This window comes from Numenius arquata, chromosome Z (genome assembly GCF_964106895.1).
Source record: "Numenius arquata chromosome Z, bNumArq3.hap1.1, whole genome shotgun sequence".
Taxonomy (NCBI): domain Eukaryota; kingdom Metazoa; phylum Chordata; class Aves; order Charadriiformes; family Scolopacidae; genus Numenius; species Numenius arquata.
The window spans coordinates 43893251-43911778 of record NC_133616.1 but is presented as its reverse complement, the minus strand read 5'-3'; the positions used below and the strand labels follow the sequence as shown (position 1 = coordinate 43911778).

General features: G+C 41.7%; 2 protein-coding genes and 1 pseudogene across 3 annotated transcripts in view; all 3 read left to right on the top strand.

Annotated features, from left to right (window-relative positions):
* The window catches only part of KIF27 (kinesin family member 27), a 30239-nt gene extending 24610 nt beyond the window's left edge, over positions 1–5629 (top strand). The window contains exons 15-18 of the mRNA XM_074166852.1: positions 101–307; positions 1089–1287; positions 1771–1935; positions 3624–5629. Of these exons, the coding sequence (XP_074022953.1) occupies positions 101–307; positions 1089–1287; positions 1771–1935; positions 3624–4099 (1047 nt within the window). The 3' untranslated portion in view covers positions 4100–5629. The remainder of the gene's footprint in view (positions 1–100; positions 308–1088; positions 1288–1770; positions 1936–3623) is intronic.
* Positions 5630–13586: 7957 nt separating this feature from the next.
* Positions 13587–18528, top strand: part of LOC141477268 (uncharacterized) — a 5446-nt pseudogene continuing 504 nt past the window's right edge.
* Positions 16355–18528, top strand: part of GKAP1 (G kinase anchoring protein 1) — a 26546-nt gene continuing 24372 nt past the window's right edge. The window contains exon 1 of one of the 2 annotated variants that reach the window (XM_074166854.1): positions 16355–16409. The gene's annotated coding sequence lies outside the window, so the exon portion shown is untranslated. Of the gene's footprint in view, positions 16410–16686; positions 16794–18528 lie in introns of those variants that run through there. The other variant, XM_074166853.1, reaches the window with a different exon arrangement.

Here is an 18528-nt window from a genome sequence, read left to right as displayed (position 1 = left end):
TTAGTTTCTCTCTTGAGAATTAATTTAAAGATGGCTTATGTATAGAAAGATTAATTCTACACTTTTTTTTTAAAGATCTCACTCACTTGTTTCTCTGTAGGAAGAACATGTCCTTTTCCAGCTGGAAGAAGGAATTGAAGCCCTGGAGGCTGCTATTGATTACAAGAACGAAAGTATTCAGAATCGCCAGCACTTGCTTAGGTCATCTTCTCAGATTCTTTCACAGAGCGAAAATAATGTAATAGGAAAACTAGTTTCCCTGTCTGCTGCTGAGCTCAGAGCTATCCTCTTCAAATATTTCAACAAGGTTTGTTTTGGCTAATGAATAATATTTTATCCTATTTTTTGTTACTATTCTAGATAATAAAATGAAACGATGTCAAGAAATAAAAATAAATTTAACAAGCTTTTGGTGAAAATCTCTTCAGGTTAAATAGAACTGCTATTAGTTCAGATATTTTTAATTTTTAGATTAACCTAAATAGGATGCTTGTGTGTTAACTTTGTATATCTTGGTTCGGGGTCATTAGCTTAAAAGGTGCTGCAAATCCGGAAATTTCTTTGCTCCTTTCCAGTGCTCTGTGTTGCTACCTCTTGGAGCAGCAACGTACTCAAATAGTGGTGGTGTACTGAAAATCTTCCCAACGGCAGGCTACATAACGCTCAATCTAGTATTCTTGGTTTCGTCTAAATCTATTTGCATACACTGCCTGCAATCTGTACAGCCAAATATTGAAGAATTGTACTGACATTTGGAAACACAAAAATGAAATTAATTAGGACATGGTGTGTATTTGTGACCTTGGGTGAACCTTAGGTGATTTGGGGAAGAAGTTTTCCAGAATCAGGAAAACACTGTTGTTTCAGTTTAAATTCTGCACAGGGTAATAAAAAAGTCCACTAGGCCGTGTGATGAAAATGTACAGAGCTCATTTCTAAAGTGTGAACTTGCAGAAGCAGGCAAGTCTGTTTCCAATATAAGCTTATGGCTTGTAGAGACCATTGCTTTTGTATGCTTTATTAGGCAGATGGTAAAAGCTTTTATTAAAATGGTTTCATAAATCAAAGGAAGTGTATTTCTTTCTTAGATTGTTGGTCTACGTGAGTCTCAACGTAAATTACAACTGCAGATTGAAGAACAGGAAATGAAGGTCATAGACCAGGAAAACATAATACGTGAATTAGAATCTGCGCTTGAACACGTCAAGTTGCAGTGTGACAGGCGGCTGACCCTACAGCACAAAGAACATGAGAAAAAACTACAGTTAATACTGCATCATTTCAAAGGTATTTGCTTCTCGGGGCGTGGTGGCGGGGTGGGGAATTGTACAGCAAGTATTACCTTATGTCACTACTGAGAAATACTATATTACAACAGAAAAAAAAAAAGAATAAAGTTCAGAGATATATTTTGGCTGTCACTAATTCTGATGTTGTGTGGGATACTGAAGAACAGACACACGGTGTCTCTATGAACAGAAAAGTGAGTGTTTTTTTAAGGCAGTATAAGAATTGTTGTATTTTCATATTGAATTTGCTGATACCAGAAACTTGAAAAATACCAGTCCTGCTGATCTTGATCTTCTAAATACTCCTGTTAAAACTGACAAGTGGGGTTGGCATGGCCTTTTTGATCCTGTGTTGTACTAGTTAAAATATACACACTGCAAGCAAAGTGTCAGCAAGATCCAAGACATATTCTGTCTAGCTGGGTAACTTGATTTTTGGCACACAGATATCTGGTTCTTAAACTAGTTTTACTTGTCCTAGAACAAGATAATGAAGGTATCACAGAAACCTTGAAACGGTATGAAGTAAAAGTCCAGCAACTGGAAAAAGACTTATTTTTCTATAAGAAAACCAGCAGAGAGCTGAAGAAGAAATTGAAGGGCCTCTTTGGAGAGTCATCCCATCAACTACTGGCATCCACTAAATGTAAGTATATTATCTTGAAATATTTATGCAATTGTCAATAGACCACTTGAAGGGTGGTGAACACACAGAAGTATATCAGATAGACAAAAAAATGGTATTTTTACTGAACTAACTGTTCTCCACAAATGTATCGCACCTCTCTCCCAGTTTCAAAGGAGAGACAACATTGATTTATAGCTGTAGCAGTGGTACACCACTGGTCTAAATTCTTGTTCTGTTTTCTTTGGATTCTAACATAATTTCAGGATCTACAACCTCAAATTGTTGTGGTTAAGAAAAGGAATTTTACCACCTGAAAGGGTCTGAGTGATGTTGTAACTAATAGCTTTGTCATATGCCATGGTTTTAGATAGGCTGCTCCCAGTACTTGATTTCATAAAAGTTACCAGCTGGGATACTGCCAGGGAAGAATTCCATACTTTGAGTTACTAACTTACTTACTTTAGTTACTTACTAAGGCTAAAAAAGAGTATTTATACACTTGTAGGGAAAAAAAGAGCTTTCTAATGTAATTCTGTACTTTGACACAAAAAAAACCCCAAACCAAAAAAAACCCAAACAAAAAAAACCCAAACCAAACCAAAAACCCAAACAAAAAACCCAACAGCCAACTGCTACTGTAGGTTTGTAATTGTTCCATGTCCTACTTGCCAGAGCTGTTCAGGTAAAGGAGAAAAGGTGGTTCAGTTTTGGTTGTCTCACACCTCTCGATGCTACCACGAATATCCCACATGCACAATAGAACCTTCTTGGCCCTGTGTTTCTTCTTAAGGCTCGGCATGACTGGTTGTTCCTCCCAACGGATGTTTCTGTTTCGTTCCACTCAGGCTGTGCCATGCTTTCCTATCACATAGATGCTGATCACATATCTGCTGCTCCCGGAGTTAATTAAGGCTCAGCCCTTGCCCTCTAGGCAGGATAACGAGCCAATACATTCTTCACTATAAAGTACACTGTCGAACTGTGAACATGAATATTCTATAGATTGGATTATAAATGAGCGTGGGAAAGACTTTTCTGTGTCTAGTATGCAAAGAAGCATGTAGTTCAGGGCATGTATCAGTGTGGGAAAACACCCAGCCTAGCCAAACTGTAGCAAGAAGATCCCTGTGATTTCCAGCTTTTTCAAATACGTAAGTTCCTAGGTTTTATAAGAAATACTCTGTAGTTAGTTCTTTTATTTTGAATACATTTTGAGGATGCTGCAATACAATGTAATAAAAACACTTCATAATTTGTTGCTGAGCTTTAAAAATAATAAAAGCACTCAGCATACATAACCGTCAAATTTGCAGAATGTGTTTTGTGTGTTATGCTAGTGTAACTGATGACTGGTTTTGTATATATGAATAATTTCATATTTGACTGTCATGGTTCAGTTATTTTAAGACTGCCTACTAGGATACATTACAAGTTAGAATGGTGAGGCTTCTATTACAAGCACCTTGTCATAGGAAAGTGACAGCTAATAGTGACACATAGAAAGTGACACCTTCGATGTTTTAGTAGATGGCGAACATTTTAGCGGAAAGGACAAAATATGAGGTGTTAATAATTTGTCACCATGTTCACACACTACAAGTTACTGATGCTGTAAAACTGTACTGACTGACTAGTATTTCTTGATGGCAGGCACTCAGAAGACTTGTAACTTTTAGTTATTTATGTCCTGATAAATTTCATTTTAGATAACAGTGGTGACAAGGCATGCAGTCAAGATGACACAGAAGTTGCTCCTGTAGAACTCAAGTCTACACTTAACCTTGAAACCAGTAGTCAACCAGGCAAAATAAAAGAAACAGACAGAACAAGTATTTTAAGAGCACAGCAGAATTCATACAAGCTTGGGGAAGATGTTTCAGAATTTGGGTGCAACAAAGAATGTTTGTCGAGCACTAGCAATGACAAAACAGGAACAGATGAAGCTCAGCCTTCAAAATCTCATCCTTCAAAATCTCATCCTCAGCTACCTTCTCTCATCCAGAAAAGAGAAACCGTAACACAGTTTCAAGGACTAACTCCAGTAAAACTGTCTCGCCGAGAGCTACGTCATATTCCTGCCTCTGAATTATCTTTGAGACGTTCAAGCCTTGCAGGTGGTGTCAGTTTTATTGCTCCAGATTCCATCGAAATGGACAAGAAGTCTAGTGTCACTAAGACATAGTTAATCTTCATTGTATTTTTAATAGCTGTTGCTACTGAAGCAACTGTATTAGAGTTCTTTGTTCATGGTCTTGTTAAGGACCAACCATGGATAAATCAGTAAGTATTCTTTAGTTTTTATTGCTCACTATCAAGTCGTTAGGTGCTGTGCTCACACAGTTTCAGTGAATCTGAGATGGATTTTAATTGACACAGTATCTAAAAACTTTAATTCAAAGTCTTTTTAACATTGAAGAAATTAATTATATTGGTTTAGTTTTTTGCAGTAACTTCAAAAAATACAAGTTTTTCAAAAATTGCACTGTAAAGTGCAATGTACTTGTGTAACTTAGGTTTCCTAGAACAATATTGTACTTCACTTTCTTGGGTCAGAAACAGTAACAAACTATTTGGATATATAGCTAGAAAATTTAGTTGCCAGACTGTTACCTAGTATTGATAATGACTGGCTTCTGTACGATTTTTATCTAAAAACATTTTATACGAGCCATGTTTGAGATCAAAATTTGTTCCTTTTCAGGAACATAGAAGTACTTACTTTTCTTTTTTTCTTCCCTATGGCTTATTTATGAAAGATAATTGCTTATTTCACTTTCTAGTTTTGTTTGTTGGGCATTTAAAGAATTTCATTTGGCAACTCAAAGTGTGATATTTATTTCTGTACTACTAAAATGGAAAAAAACCAACTGAGGACCAAATTCAGCATCCTCTAGGTAAGCCAGATAGACTAGTATATTATTTTATTTGTATTAATAACTCACGTCCTTTCATAGACAAATTATTCTTCTGGATTCTATGTCTGCTTCAGAGCAAGGACTACACATATCCTTTGGTTTACTGCTATAATATTATTAATGCAGTGCAATGCAGGATGAAAAGCAAATCTTTTTTTGTAAGAGGGCTACACTGAGTAGGCATGTGCTTAACAGCTGCACAAACTTGAAGGCAGAGACCAGCATATTCACATTTAAATGAGATTAACATTTCTATCTGTAACTCTCTCCTACATAAAAAGGGGCAGTACTGAAAGTAAGGTTAGTTTTATTTTAGTGGTGGACTTCAGCCAGTCATGTTTGAAAATGTTGTCTTAGATTATGAGATGCGCTTAAAAAAGGAAATTTTGCTTTCTGCTATTGTCTAGCCAAAGTCTTGTGTATAGGATGCATGGCTACAGGTATAGAAGAACTGCATTTTTCCACACTGCAAACATAGTTCAATTCTGTCTACATTACGAAGATGCTGTTACAGCATGATAAAGGGACCTACTGTCCTGTGGCACATTTTAAAATTTTCTGAGTAGACTGCAAAATATTTCATTCTAATCAGATAGGTAAACCACTTAACATGTCAAATGATTGTATCTTTCACAGTTACACCTAATTACTACCTACGGTTCAGCTGAATTGTGAGAAAAGGATTGGGGTCTGTCCTGATTGTTTCTGGATTAGGCTTGATTATTTTTACTGTCATGGAAGTACTGTGCCTGAAGTTTAATATTAGTGTATATGTTGTTCACTTAATATTTCTAGTCAAAAAGCAATAAACAGAAACAAGTAAATACAGTTTCATATGTGTACTTATTTACTACATTTCTGTATTAACTGAAGGAATTGTTGAACGCATTTCTTCTCAAGATAATACGGTGCATTATGATACACCTGATACTACTCTATAAATAAACATAAATTCCTCTTATTTTGAAGTTTCCACAAATGAAAAACCTGTTCTTTATGGATGCAAAATAACCAAGGCAAGATGTAGGGAAGTACAACTCAATCGCTAGTAGATGTCAGCTGGTGCTTTGCCTGTTTCTATAGCTGTGACACTGCAGATTAAGTAGTCATTCAAACATTACATTCTGTATGCCACACATACCCATTTTAAGACATAACTACAATGTCACCTAATGCTAACCTAGAAAAATACATCGGATACACTTGTGATCTTTGGAGAAGCAGAAGAATTGTTAACCATGAGAGGGACCTAACATAAACAAAGTGATGAGAGAGGCCGGTAAGGCACTCCTATAGGGAAAAGTAAAGAGTGATTTATGTTCTCATTTATGTATAGAGCTAACAAATAAAATGTTTTTACCTCTTTCAGACAATATGTAGCTCCTCTTATTTCTGCTGATTAAAAACAAGACTTTATCTGATAGACTTTTATTACCACTCTCTTTACTTCCTTGATGTTATTCACTGGCATTTACAGCCTTCACTGACATTTAGCTGATGTGCAATATGGGGATAAAAACAATATGCAGCTAGTTTGCAGTGATCCACCATACCATTATTTCACTTATTAACAGCTGTTTCTCCTGCTACATCCTGCTAAAATTAACTACAAAAAAAGCCATGTGTATCATCTGTTCTGTTGTATAGCTAGTAACTGTGAATATAAACTAACTTTACTTATGATCTGAATTCTCTGTTATGATTATCTGAACGCTGTTATGGCTGCATTTCCAGAATAGACTCTTGCCCTCTCCATTACTGACTCTGCTTAGGACTGCACATTATCAGCAGAGTTAGCCCATGCAAGGAGTTTGCAGAAGTTCTCTGATTTGTGTAAATATTAATTGCACCACCTTTGAGAACCAAATCTGGCTGTCAATAAATTAGTGGAAATACTGAAACATCTATACTGAAACAAAGTTTTGTTCTTACTAGCTTAAAGGTGAGGTTTAACAGGTATTGAAACTCCAACTATGTCTGTGTGGTGGGGGACCTTTTATCCTGGCAAAGCAGATTTCAGTTCGACTGATTTTAAGGTTCCAGCTTGAATACACTTCTATTGCACAGCCAATAAACAGTATGTCAGTTCTGATTTTCAGTTCAGTATACTGATGAAGGGGTTTATACTATGTAGGGCTTCCAATGAATTTGAAAATATTTTGTAAGAAAAGCTATTTATACAGGGCGTCACTTCAACAAATGCATGTTTTATGCATTTCTAATTTTTACTTAACAGGGAACTAAACACAATACAGCAAACTTTGTTATATTGCAAACAGTAGCCTCATTAACCCGGTGTCGTGATTCAGGGTGTGCTGGCCACTAAAGTGAACGACCAATGCTCTCTTTTACTTCTCTCTCCTTCAGAGAAAGGAGATCATCTGCCTTCAGGGACGGAAGGATGAGAGAGAAAAGAGACTTAGGAGTTTAAAAAGAAACTAAACTACTTTAATGAAACTATTAATAAAATAATAAAATAATGAAATATATACAAAACCATATCAAGCTCCCAGGATGACAATCACGTCACTGGCAGGCACTGGGAAAGTCCCAGACCGGACTCAGCAATGGACGGGAACTGGATCTAGAAATGCAAGGGATCAGGATCTGTGGCTGTGTGCTCTCCCTGTTTTTCCCCCTCTTCTTCCCCCCTCCCTCCCCACCCTGGCTCCTGCTCGAGCCATGGCCATCACAACATCACTTGTGGTAAGTTGCATCTGGACTTTGGGGGATGGCTGGCAACATAGCCAAAACACTGTCTGGAGTGGGGACCTAGATATTTTGTTCCCATGAGAATATGACTATAGCTCAATTATCTTACTCTATAAATAGTGGACAGCCCAAGAGCCCTTTGAGCTCTCCTGTATGGCAGCGGGCTGCACGCCATGATCTCCCCTTTTGAGAGGACGCTCGCTTAAGGTTCTGCTCCTCGAGGTTGAGAGATTCCTTGCCGCAACAGATTCTCGGTAAGTGACTAATAGCATGCTAAACTTTGAAATATTAACGAAGTCATATAAAGGGTTGATTGCGCACATATAATCCTTTAGACATAAACCGTTGACCAAGTCTGGGACTAGGATTGGATCCAGCTGCACCTAGACCCCTCTCTGAGAAGGAGTTTAGAAAGCAAGGGGGTCCTTTCTGAACCTCGTGACTCAACAGGAGCGTCTCCCTGACAGCTCTTTCTGACCCTGTCCTCAATGCAGTAAATAACAGAGTGTGCCTTGACATCAAATCTCGTAAAACACTATTGCATATACTACTGGTTTTATTGCATTTACTACTGATTTTGTTAAATCACTGTTTCACCTTAATAAATATTTCACTACTTCTCTCTTATGAGTGAAGTTAATCACTCCGCCCGCAACACTTGGCATAGTCCGCAGAATGTCATGCGTTATCACTGATTATTTACGGAGTCATGGATTGAGTCCTAAATTCTCAGATGAATAGGCTCATGATAATTGGTAAAACTGGAAAGCTGTTGAAGAATACTTAAAAGAAATTAGGGGCTGCACAAAGGATGGAAAAGATAAGGGATTTATCTGCAAAATGTTAGGAACTTGTTTGGAAGCCGCGTATCAAGACAGGGACGATACGAAAAAGAGAGAGCAGGACCTAAATAGAGAAATAGAGAGCAGGAGGGCAAATGAGTTACTCCTATCTTTTGAAAATAAACAGCTGTGAGAACAATTGCAGGAAGAAAAGGAGAAAATGCAAAAATTGGGAGAAAAGGTTGAAATGATGCTTATACGGGCTGCCCACCCTCCTGACATTGTACAGACTAGGAAACTAATAGTATCCCCTGAAGATTGGGATGGAGACATTTCGGGTGGTCCCAATTATAGCAAGTCAGAAGAAGTAGTTCCTTCGTTCCTCACAGATCCTCCTGAATATGAAGCCAGACCCGTTATCAAAACAGAAATAACTACGGGACCTCGGGGTGGTAATCCACAGAATACTATGTGAACCAGCCCCTGGGATCCATTGCAACTGACAAATCTGCAAGAGAAATATAGTAGAAATGCTGGTAAAACGGAAACTGAATACTTGTGGCGAGTATGCTTAACTGGTGGCGGCCGAATGATGTTAAACCAGGATGAAGCCAGCGGCTACTGGGGTCTGGGAGTTCTCTTAAATCTACGACCTGACCTGGCAGATACACCCCATTCTATCACCAGCCGAGTAGCTTATTGGACTGGAAGCGTTGACATTCTGGAGCGGGGTGAACCCTCCCTAATCCCCATTGCATGTCTAAATGAGTTATCCACAGCCATCACAAAAGCCGCTTGCATACAAACCATGCATGAACGAGGACAACATGATATACCACTCTCTGCTACGGTAGATTGTGCAATGTTAAAACCATCTGATCAAAGGAGCCCCAGCAGTTCTTATATCCTGACTAGTTGAAAAACAGGATGAGATTAGAAGAGATACCGAATTTAATGCACAGGGCAATCAACCTCCCAGACGACTTCCAACTTGGGCAGAATTAATGTATGACATTGTTAACTACGGCCGTGAAACAGGCTGAGATGCTGCAGCACTTGAAAAACAAAGACAGAAATCCCGGGGAGGAGATCAGAAAGTAAGACCCGCAAAAGAGGGAACAGAAATTAAATCAAAGGGAAATAAAAACTTGCAAACACAGACAAGGAAAAAATTGTGGAGGAAAGCATTGGCACTAGGCATTCCCAGAGCCGTGATTCAAGGTCAGCTTACTGGCAGTATCTTGCGGCTGATTGAAGCATTCCAGAAACAAGATAATGGTGAAAACAGAGACCCTTCAACCTTCTTTGAAGGGGAATAATCCCTTTCTTCCTCTTAAGGAGGACTTGCAGGACACGAGTCAAAAAACAAGTGACTGGTAGGCGATTGGGCCTACCTGTCCAGAAAGTAGAAGCTTATCAGTGATGATGGCCCATATATGTTAATTCCAGTTGGTCCTCGAAGACAATAGGAATTTTTTAATAGATTCAGGAGCACAAATTTTGATATTAACACAACAAGATGCTGAGAAGCTGGGCGTGTGATCCAGACGGCAAAGAGTTCGAATCACAGGAGTGAACGTGGGAACTGATCTGTGTCAAACTGCTAAGGTTAGGTTATGGCTCCCGGGTGAGAAACGCATGTTGTCTACTGGCTTTGCAATTAAAGTTCATTATGAAAATATTTTAGGTTTTGATATTTCAAATGGCAGAACCTGGTGCCTGCCGGACGGCAGCGTGTGGTCCTTTGGCTCAAACACAGACCTTAACCCACGCAGAAACCGGGAAGCAGCAGTGCGGGTGCTCTGCGCAGCCCCTGCACTCCCCGAGTCAAAGATCACTAACGTACCACGGTATCTGATCTCTGCTGCGGCATGAGAGGGCATTTCTGAAGTCATAGCTGATTTAGAGAAAAGACAAATTATCTCCAGAACCCACTCCCCATATAACTCACCTGTCCGGCCGGTTCGGAAACCAGATGGAAGGTGGCCTTTAACAGTTGATTACCGCCATCTAAATGCTAATACAGCCCTGCTAATGGCCGCTGTACCAAACATTGCAACCTTAACAGCTACTCTGCAGGCAGCTGCACATCCATGGATGGCGGCACTAGATGTGAAAGATATGTTCTTTAAGGTTACCTTGAAGGAGGAGGATAAAGAGAAGTTTGCTTTCACTTGGGAGGGAATACAATATACCTTTAACAGACTCCTACAGGGGTATAAACATTCACCCACAATTGCTCGTGCTGCACTTGCTGAACTTTTACAGTCAGTCTCACTCCCACAAGGTGTGAACCTGTACCAATATAAAGACGATATTCTGATTGGAGGAACTTCTCCTGAGACAGTGGGGGAAGCGGCAGCGGCAGCGTGGCAAACACTAAATAAAGCAGAAATTGAGGTTCCACCTGGAAAATGCCAGGGACCAAGTAAAGAAGTGAAATTTTTAGGTACTTGCTGCATAGCAGACAGTGCCGTGATTCCTCCAGATACTTTAAGGAAAACTGAAGAACTGCAAATGCCCAAATCAAAGAAGGAATTACAACAATTAATGGGAACTTTAGCATATTGGAGGAAGCATGTGCCTGGATTTTCTAAAATTTCTCGTCCATTATACTCACTTTTACGGAAAGGTAAATCCTGAGAGTGGAGATCAGAACATAGTGAGGCAGTAAAAACTCTGATTGAAGAATTAAAAACATACCAGTCACTCGGACCAGTACACCCCCGCGACACTATCATAGCCGAATGGGGTTTTGCGGAACATGCTACTTACTGTAATCTGTTCCAAGCTGGCCCCAACGGGCTGAAAACACCGCTATTGTTTAGCTCAACTGGATTTAAAGAGGCAGAATAATGGTACTCTGAATGGGAAAAAGGACTTTTGTCTTTAGTCTGAGCAGTTAAAAAAGTTGAGAAAATACATCAGGGACAGCCTGTGCAAACTAGAGGACCCTTTAATTTACTAGAAGCAATCCTTAAGTGAACTGCTCCCCCAGAAGGAGTCACACAGAAACCTACTATGAGAAAATGGTATGCTTATCTAACAGGAGTTGCAGAAAATATGCAGTTAACTGAAGGACACACTAAGGTTTCCAAATTGCAGACGCCCATAAACACAGACCCTTTAGCATTACAGCAACCTTTTAAATCTTTGCCCATTCTGGATGCACCACCCCTTACTGACAACACCCCAACAGAAAACATTTGGTTTACAGATGCTTCTGCAAAAAGAGTAAATGGTAAATGGCAATATAAAGCTGTTGCATTAGATATTACCTCTGGCAAACAAGTAATAGAGGAAGGTGAAGGCAGTGCACGAGTAGGAGAAATAAGACTAGTCATTTGGGCAGCACAGAATGGAGAAAAATTATATATGTAGGCCCTTATGCTGTATGGGCTGATGCCACGCAGTGGTTCTGTCAGTGGGAAACCTTAAACTGGGAAGTAAATGGATCCCCAGTTTGGAGAAGCAAAGACTGGCAATTATTGCTAGATATAGCCAGGAAAACACCTTTTAAGATTGGATGGGTTAAAGCTCATGCTAAGGATAATCAACCAGCCACAAAGTGGAATCAGAAGATAGACGAGCTAACCAGAATTAGGAAAATCACCTTAGATTTGGAAGGGTATCGATTGGGAGAATGGCTACATCAAAATTTAGGCCACACAGGTAAAGAAGCACTTTGCTTTGCTGCACAGAGTAAAGGCTGGCCTATAAACAGGAAAACTTGTGAAACTATTCTTACAGTGTGTCCTCAGTGTAAACTGAGATTGCAGACAGATCATCCTGCTAAAGCACCACCTCTACATATCAATGACAAGAAAACTTTATGGTCTACATGGCAAATTGATTATACTGGACCATTCAAATCCTCTGCACGATAATGATATATCCTCACAGGAGAGGAGGTAGTCTCTGGCTTGCTTGTGGTCAGTAAGTGTCGGACAGCCAATGGAAAAGTGCAAGGACTATTACGGTGGTTCTCAAATCTACCTGATGTTATCCAAAGTGATAATGGCTCACATTTTTCATGTAAGGAAGTACAAAATCGGGCAAAATAACAGGGAATTAAATGGGTATTCCACACCCCATACTAACCTCAATCAAATGGGATGGTAGAAAGAGCTAACTGCTTATTGAAAAAGAATCTCAAACCACATGAGGCTCAATGGGATAGGAGACTTTCTAAAATAGTCCATCAACTAAATAATCGATATGGGCCCACTGGAAGCCCTATAAGCCAAGCATTCTTTGTAAAAACTGAGCTCAGTGCTCCATTCACTGATGAAAGAGAATATCTGATAACATTATAGCCAGGACAGCCTGTGATGGTCAATTTACCAGCCACAGGTATTGTGCCTATGACTTTAATTAAACCTCGTGGCCCACGTGCCTGGGAAGCTACCGACAGCAGTCATACAAAACACAGAATTAGCACACGATGGATTTTTCCTTCTTTTTAACGGGGTAACCTGTTCGGACTCTCTCCACTGAAACAAGCCTTTGTTTTGTTTTTTTTCTTACAGCACTACAGGATGTCAAATGGAAATGCTGCGTTCATGTTAATACTCCAAACCTCAACAAAGCTGCTCCTAACCTGTGGTCAACGAACTCCAGAATGGCCATGGTCTCAGGCTCGTGTTAAGTATTCCGGGAGTATGGGAATACACTCTAGTAAGGGAGATTTAAATCTTTCCACTGTAGTCATGCATGGAGACAAAGTATACTCAGAAAATGAATGGAATTGGGATACAGATGGAGCTGATAGAGTTCTCCAACTTCACGGAACAGCAGCAAAAAGAATTCAAATAGGGTGCCGGATGATCAATGGGTCTACCCATGAGAAAGCATCTCAGATTTCAGTGTACAACACAATATCAAACACAACAATTAAAGGTACGAAACATTGTGCCTCTGAAAAACTGGACTGTTGGTACAATTTTACCTTAGTACAACCTGTTTTTGTAGTCTGTCTCTGGGCTCACCATAGTGTGAGACTATCATTTAAATTCAAAATTGACATCACCAAGCCTCATACAACAACACTCACACCAATTGTAAAGAATGAGGAAACTCTGTCCCCACAAATTTCCAAAATTGGACCACGTGATCAAAAATACAGCCCAAGGAGTGTTATTCAATCCATCATGGTCTCTTAAACGAGTAGAATTACTAATGCAAATTAACATCTCTACCATCAAACCAGCCTGTTCATCATTCTTGAGTACATCCTATGCAGGATGGTTAGCATGGTTACATGGGCGAACACTCAACGTCTCCAAGACGAACAAAGAGAGATGCGACCAGTGTCATAGGGACAGGACTAGGAGTCTTAAATAGTATAGATGCTGAAGACTTGCAAATAAACTGCAAGTGGGAAAGAATTAATAAGAGGGATCACCAATCGATTGTTGACGCACTTGATGCAACCGAAACCAACCTGTTTCTCTAGCTCTTAGTTGTATCCAAGCTCAGCTGTCGATGCAGTCTACGGTAGCAGCAATTATACGAGAGGGTGCAGAAGGTACCTTACCCACTGAAATTCGAAAGATAATCTGGGATAATGCAACTGAATTTGAAAGGAAATTCCAATCCTGGTGGCATTTAGTCAATTTTACTTACGACTCCATCAACAGTAAAGCTACAGCTTTTGTCCTAACAATATGCGATGCTTCAGTATACACCATATACCCAATCATTGCACTAGGATTAAATCACAATGGAACTATACTCTCTCCATTAGAACATAGCATGTGGGCCCAATGGAATGGGAACAAATGGCAGACCGTTGATGTTAACGCATGTGTTGTATAGGAACAACAAGAATTTATTTGTGAGAGTAACACCATCAAAGCCCAACACATTTGTCTTGATTATGAACAGAATGTTTTGTCATTTTGAAATACATCTCAATGAGAACCCTGAAACTGTATTTTTATGTATTGGAAAAGGATGTGTTTGTATGAGAACACTTTGTAGTACCATATTCGTAGACAATGTTACCATAGGTACAAGTAATCATTCAAATGTTTGTGTTTGTAACTTTACTAAAATTATAGGATGTGATTTTAATTATTCAGCTTCTGCTATGTCTTAGCGATGGCTACAATCTAATTATACATTGATTCGAGATTTGTTGCCTACCCCCATTGGAATGAATCTTACATTGGTGAAGAAACTTCTACAACAGGATGACCTGTGTCAGCTGCTAGAACGAATCCGAAACAATGGACACGAAACTCTTATCACTGTTCAGCATGATACAGAAGAGATACACCATGTCTTCGAAAGAATGAGGAAGGATGGAGAACACCATTGGTGGAAAATTCTTCTTGGTCACCAACAGCAACAGGACCGTTTAATCATATGCTTCACCCAGTTGTAATCTTGCTGATTCTAATTTTAATAGGTTTGTTGCTTATAGTTATGCTGTATATAAAAATCTGGTACTTAACCAAACAAATAACCCAACTTCAACCACCCAAAACATACAAATTAGCAAATAACAAATAGCAGTGCTTTACTGTCTACTCACCATGAGTCTCTGAGTGCAAACAACTATCAATATACTATTTATGGCACAGAAGCAAGAGGTGATCGCACCACCACCCTGTGAAGGTACAATGAATTCACTATAGTCACGGGGTGGAGTGTGGCTGTGTGCTCTCCCTGTTTTTCCCCCTCTTCTTCCCCCCTCCCTCCCCACCCTGGCTCCTGCTCGAGCCATGGCCATCACAACATCACTTGTGGTAAGTTGCATCTGGACTTTGGGGGATGGCTGGCAACATAGCCAAAACACTGTCTGGAGTGGGGACCTAGATATTTTGTTCCCATGAGAATATGACTATAGCTCAATTATCTTAAATAGTGGACAGCCCAAGAGCCCTTTGAGCTCTCCTGTATGGCAGCGGGCTGCACGCCATGATCTCCCCTTTTGAGAGGACGCTCGCTTAAGGTTCTACTCCTCGAGGTTGAGAGATTCCTTGCCGCAACAGATTCTCGGTAAGTGACTAATAGCATGCTAAACTTTGAAATATTAGCGAAGTCATATAAAGGGTTGATTGCGCACATATAATCCTTCAGACATAAACCGTTGACCAAGTCTGGGACTAGGATTGGATCCAGCTGCACCTAGACCCCTCTCTGAGAAGGAGTTTAGAAAGCAAGGGGGTCCTTTCTGAACCTCGTGACTCAACAGGAGCGTCTCCCTGACAGCTCTTTCTGACCCTGTCCTCAATGCAGTAAATAACAGAGTGTGCCTTGACATCAAATCTCATAAAACACTATTGCATATACTACTGGTTTTATTGCATTTACTACTGATTTTGTTAAATCACTGTTTCACCTTAATAAATATTTCATTACTCTCTTACGAGTGAAGTTAATCACTTCGCCTGCAACAGGATCAAAGGTAGACAAACAGACAAGAATCCTCCTTGGACGCCAGCCATTAAAGAAAGAGCTCTGACCCCTTTCATCCCTCAGCTTTTATACTGAGCACGGGGCAGATGGGATGGAATGCCCCATGGGTCAGTTTTTGGGTCACCCGTCCTGTCCGTTCCTCCCCACAGGTGTGACCCCTCTACGCTCTCCTCCTTCTGATGCTCCAACAGGGCACACAACAAAGTTACCTGCCCCTGGCTGTTACAGCAATAAATATAAGCAGGAGCCTCTCTGCATGCCATTCCTGGGTACGAGTTACAAACATCAGGCCTTACCTCCGTTAGGAGCTGACAGTGTCTGAAAAATATACCATTAACTTCAGAGACGTCAATTAGTTAGAAGAGGCATAACTGAAAAGTAAAATTACTGAAGAGACAATTGGTTCTGTTTCACCTCAAGCCAGGACACCCGGGTTATTTACGCCGTGGTCTACATCCACGCAGCACGCGGGCAGCGCGCTACCTGACAGAAACCACGCAAACGACGGAAGGACGAGGTCCGGGGGTTGTTTGACTGGATGTCACGGCTGCGAAGCTTGGCGGTGCGATTCCCCGCCGGCCACCGGGGCACGCCGAGGGCGGTGCTTCCCAGCCGCCGGATGGAAACCCCGGCGTCCCTTCCACCACGGCTGGCGCAGGTAAGGGCGTCCCGCCGTTCCCTAGGAGCTGAGGTGGGGGGGGAATCGCGGCACGTACCCGATTTAAGTCATCCCCCTTCCCGCCCTGTCCCCCCGGTCCCAGCTCCGCGGCTCCCCGCAGGCGCCGGGGCCGGCAGGGGCTGAGGAGAGGCGGGCGACCGCCCACCCCGCCCCGCAGTTATTTTGATCCCGGCTGGAGCCCGTATCGGCCGCCGACGGCTGGGCCGGCGGCGCGCGCCGTGCCACACCACGCCACGCCACGCCCCCGGGCGGCCTCGCGCCCGCGGCCGTTATAACCGCCCGCCGTTACAACCGCCTCGGGCCGCGGCACAGCTGCTCTCTTTTCCCAGCTTTCTCCTGCTCCACCCCGCCGCCGCGACCCGAGTGAGTGTCCCGCGGGGGGCGCCCACTCTCCGCCCCTCCCGCTGCCCACCTGCGGTCGGGGCTCCAGCGGGGAGGAAGGCGCCCACTCGGCGGCCGTGGCTCCTAGCGACGGCTTCCGCGGGGGCCTGGCCAGGCCCCGCCGGGGGAGCGGCGCCCGTGGCCCCGGGGTCGGGGGGAGTCGGGCGGTTGGCCGGGAGTGCAGCGCTGGGGCCTTTGTCGCCGGCCTGTCAGCTCCGGGGGCGGTCTCGCCGCCGCGCTGGGTGAACTCTCCCGCTGTCACCTCCTCTCCTCCTCCCTAAGGCCGCCTTCGCTCGTACGTGTCTGCAAGGGAGCCGCCGCGCTCTCCAGCCTCCTGTATGCAGCGAACGTGTCCTCCTGCGCCTCCCTGCCTGTAACGCGGGCGAACTCGGGCTGCGCTCCAAAATGGGGGGGGCAGGGGGAGGGAGGGAGGGAGGCCGTGCCTGCCGGCCTGCCTGCCGGGCTCGGGAATACGGGCGCTTCTTCCCCAAAGCGGGTCTACCTGTTCGTTATAGTCAGAGGCTCCCGGCTTCTGTTTGTGTGTTTTAATGAGAGGTGGGTTAATTTAAAAAAAAAAAAAATCGGCTGCAGCAGAAGTGCTGGTCATAACGAGAAGCCAAAGTGCCATTGGGACGTAGTGTTTACTGATCACTGGTTGTTTGGTTATTTAAAGCTACTTATATGTATTGATATCCAGAAATTATAGTATTCTTTGTTGCATTAGTCACATACAGTAAACTGAGTGTCAGTTTCAAAATTTGTTAGATAGAATTTCCTAACTTTAAAGCTTAACTAATTTCCTTTAACTTTTTTTTTTTTTTTTTTTGGAGGGGGGGAGGGGTGGGAATCGGGAAGAAAAGCAAGGGAGGTTACATTGTCAGTCGGCATCCTATGCTCAAACTGAAGTCAGACTTCCTTGGTCGTGCTTACATTTTAATCCCGAGTTTAACAAATGTTTTAAAAAACGTTTTTCCCCAATAACACTTTATCAAAAGCACAGCAGTAAACTCACCATATTACCCTTTCAAACCACGGAAGGTCCCTTTAGCTGCTGTGGGTTTATTGTTGCTGTGTATGCCAGTGCTGCAATTCTCAAGCAGATATCTTAGCCGGTTTTTGTTTTGGTTGGTTGGGTTTTTTTGGCTGTAGAGTTACTTGTGAAACTCATTGGCGAGCTGATGACTTTAAGTAAGGATTCAGAGCAGTTTAATGCAACTTTATAGCTTTTGATCAGATGGCATAAAACAAAAGCAATTTAAATGGAGAGAGCTTGTCCAACTGCGAGGACCTCCTATGCAAAACTTCCTGTAAATGCACCTATGAGGAAAAGTAGATTGAGCTTTCTCTGGTAAATGTATAAACAGGCAAAGATCATTATGTAATGTGCAGAAGGTGCGAAGGTTGATCAGTGCCAGTAGGGAATGGACCTGTTCCTTCATGTTCAAATGTCTATTTTAGTGTTATTTCAGTTTTACAAACAAGTACTGAAATCAGCCAATTATTCAGGTGTTTCCTAAGAACGTATCTTGATTGTAGATTATCATAAATATGTATTTTAGTGGTAGAAACAGATTTTGTGTGGGAAGAAGCTTTAGCATGACAATACCGTATTTTCAAAGTTTTTAAAATCTGCGCCTTTTTTTACCTGTTTATTTGATGATGAAAGTGGTTACAGAGGAAATTAGTTATATTTTTGGGCTCTTCAGCATGTTTTTCT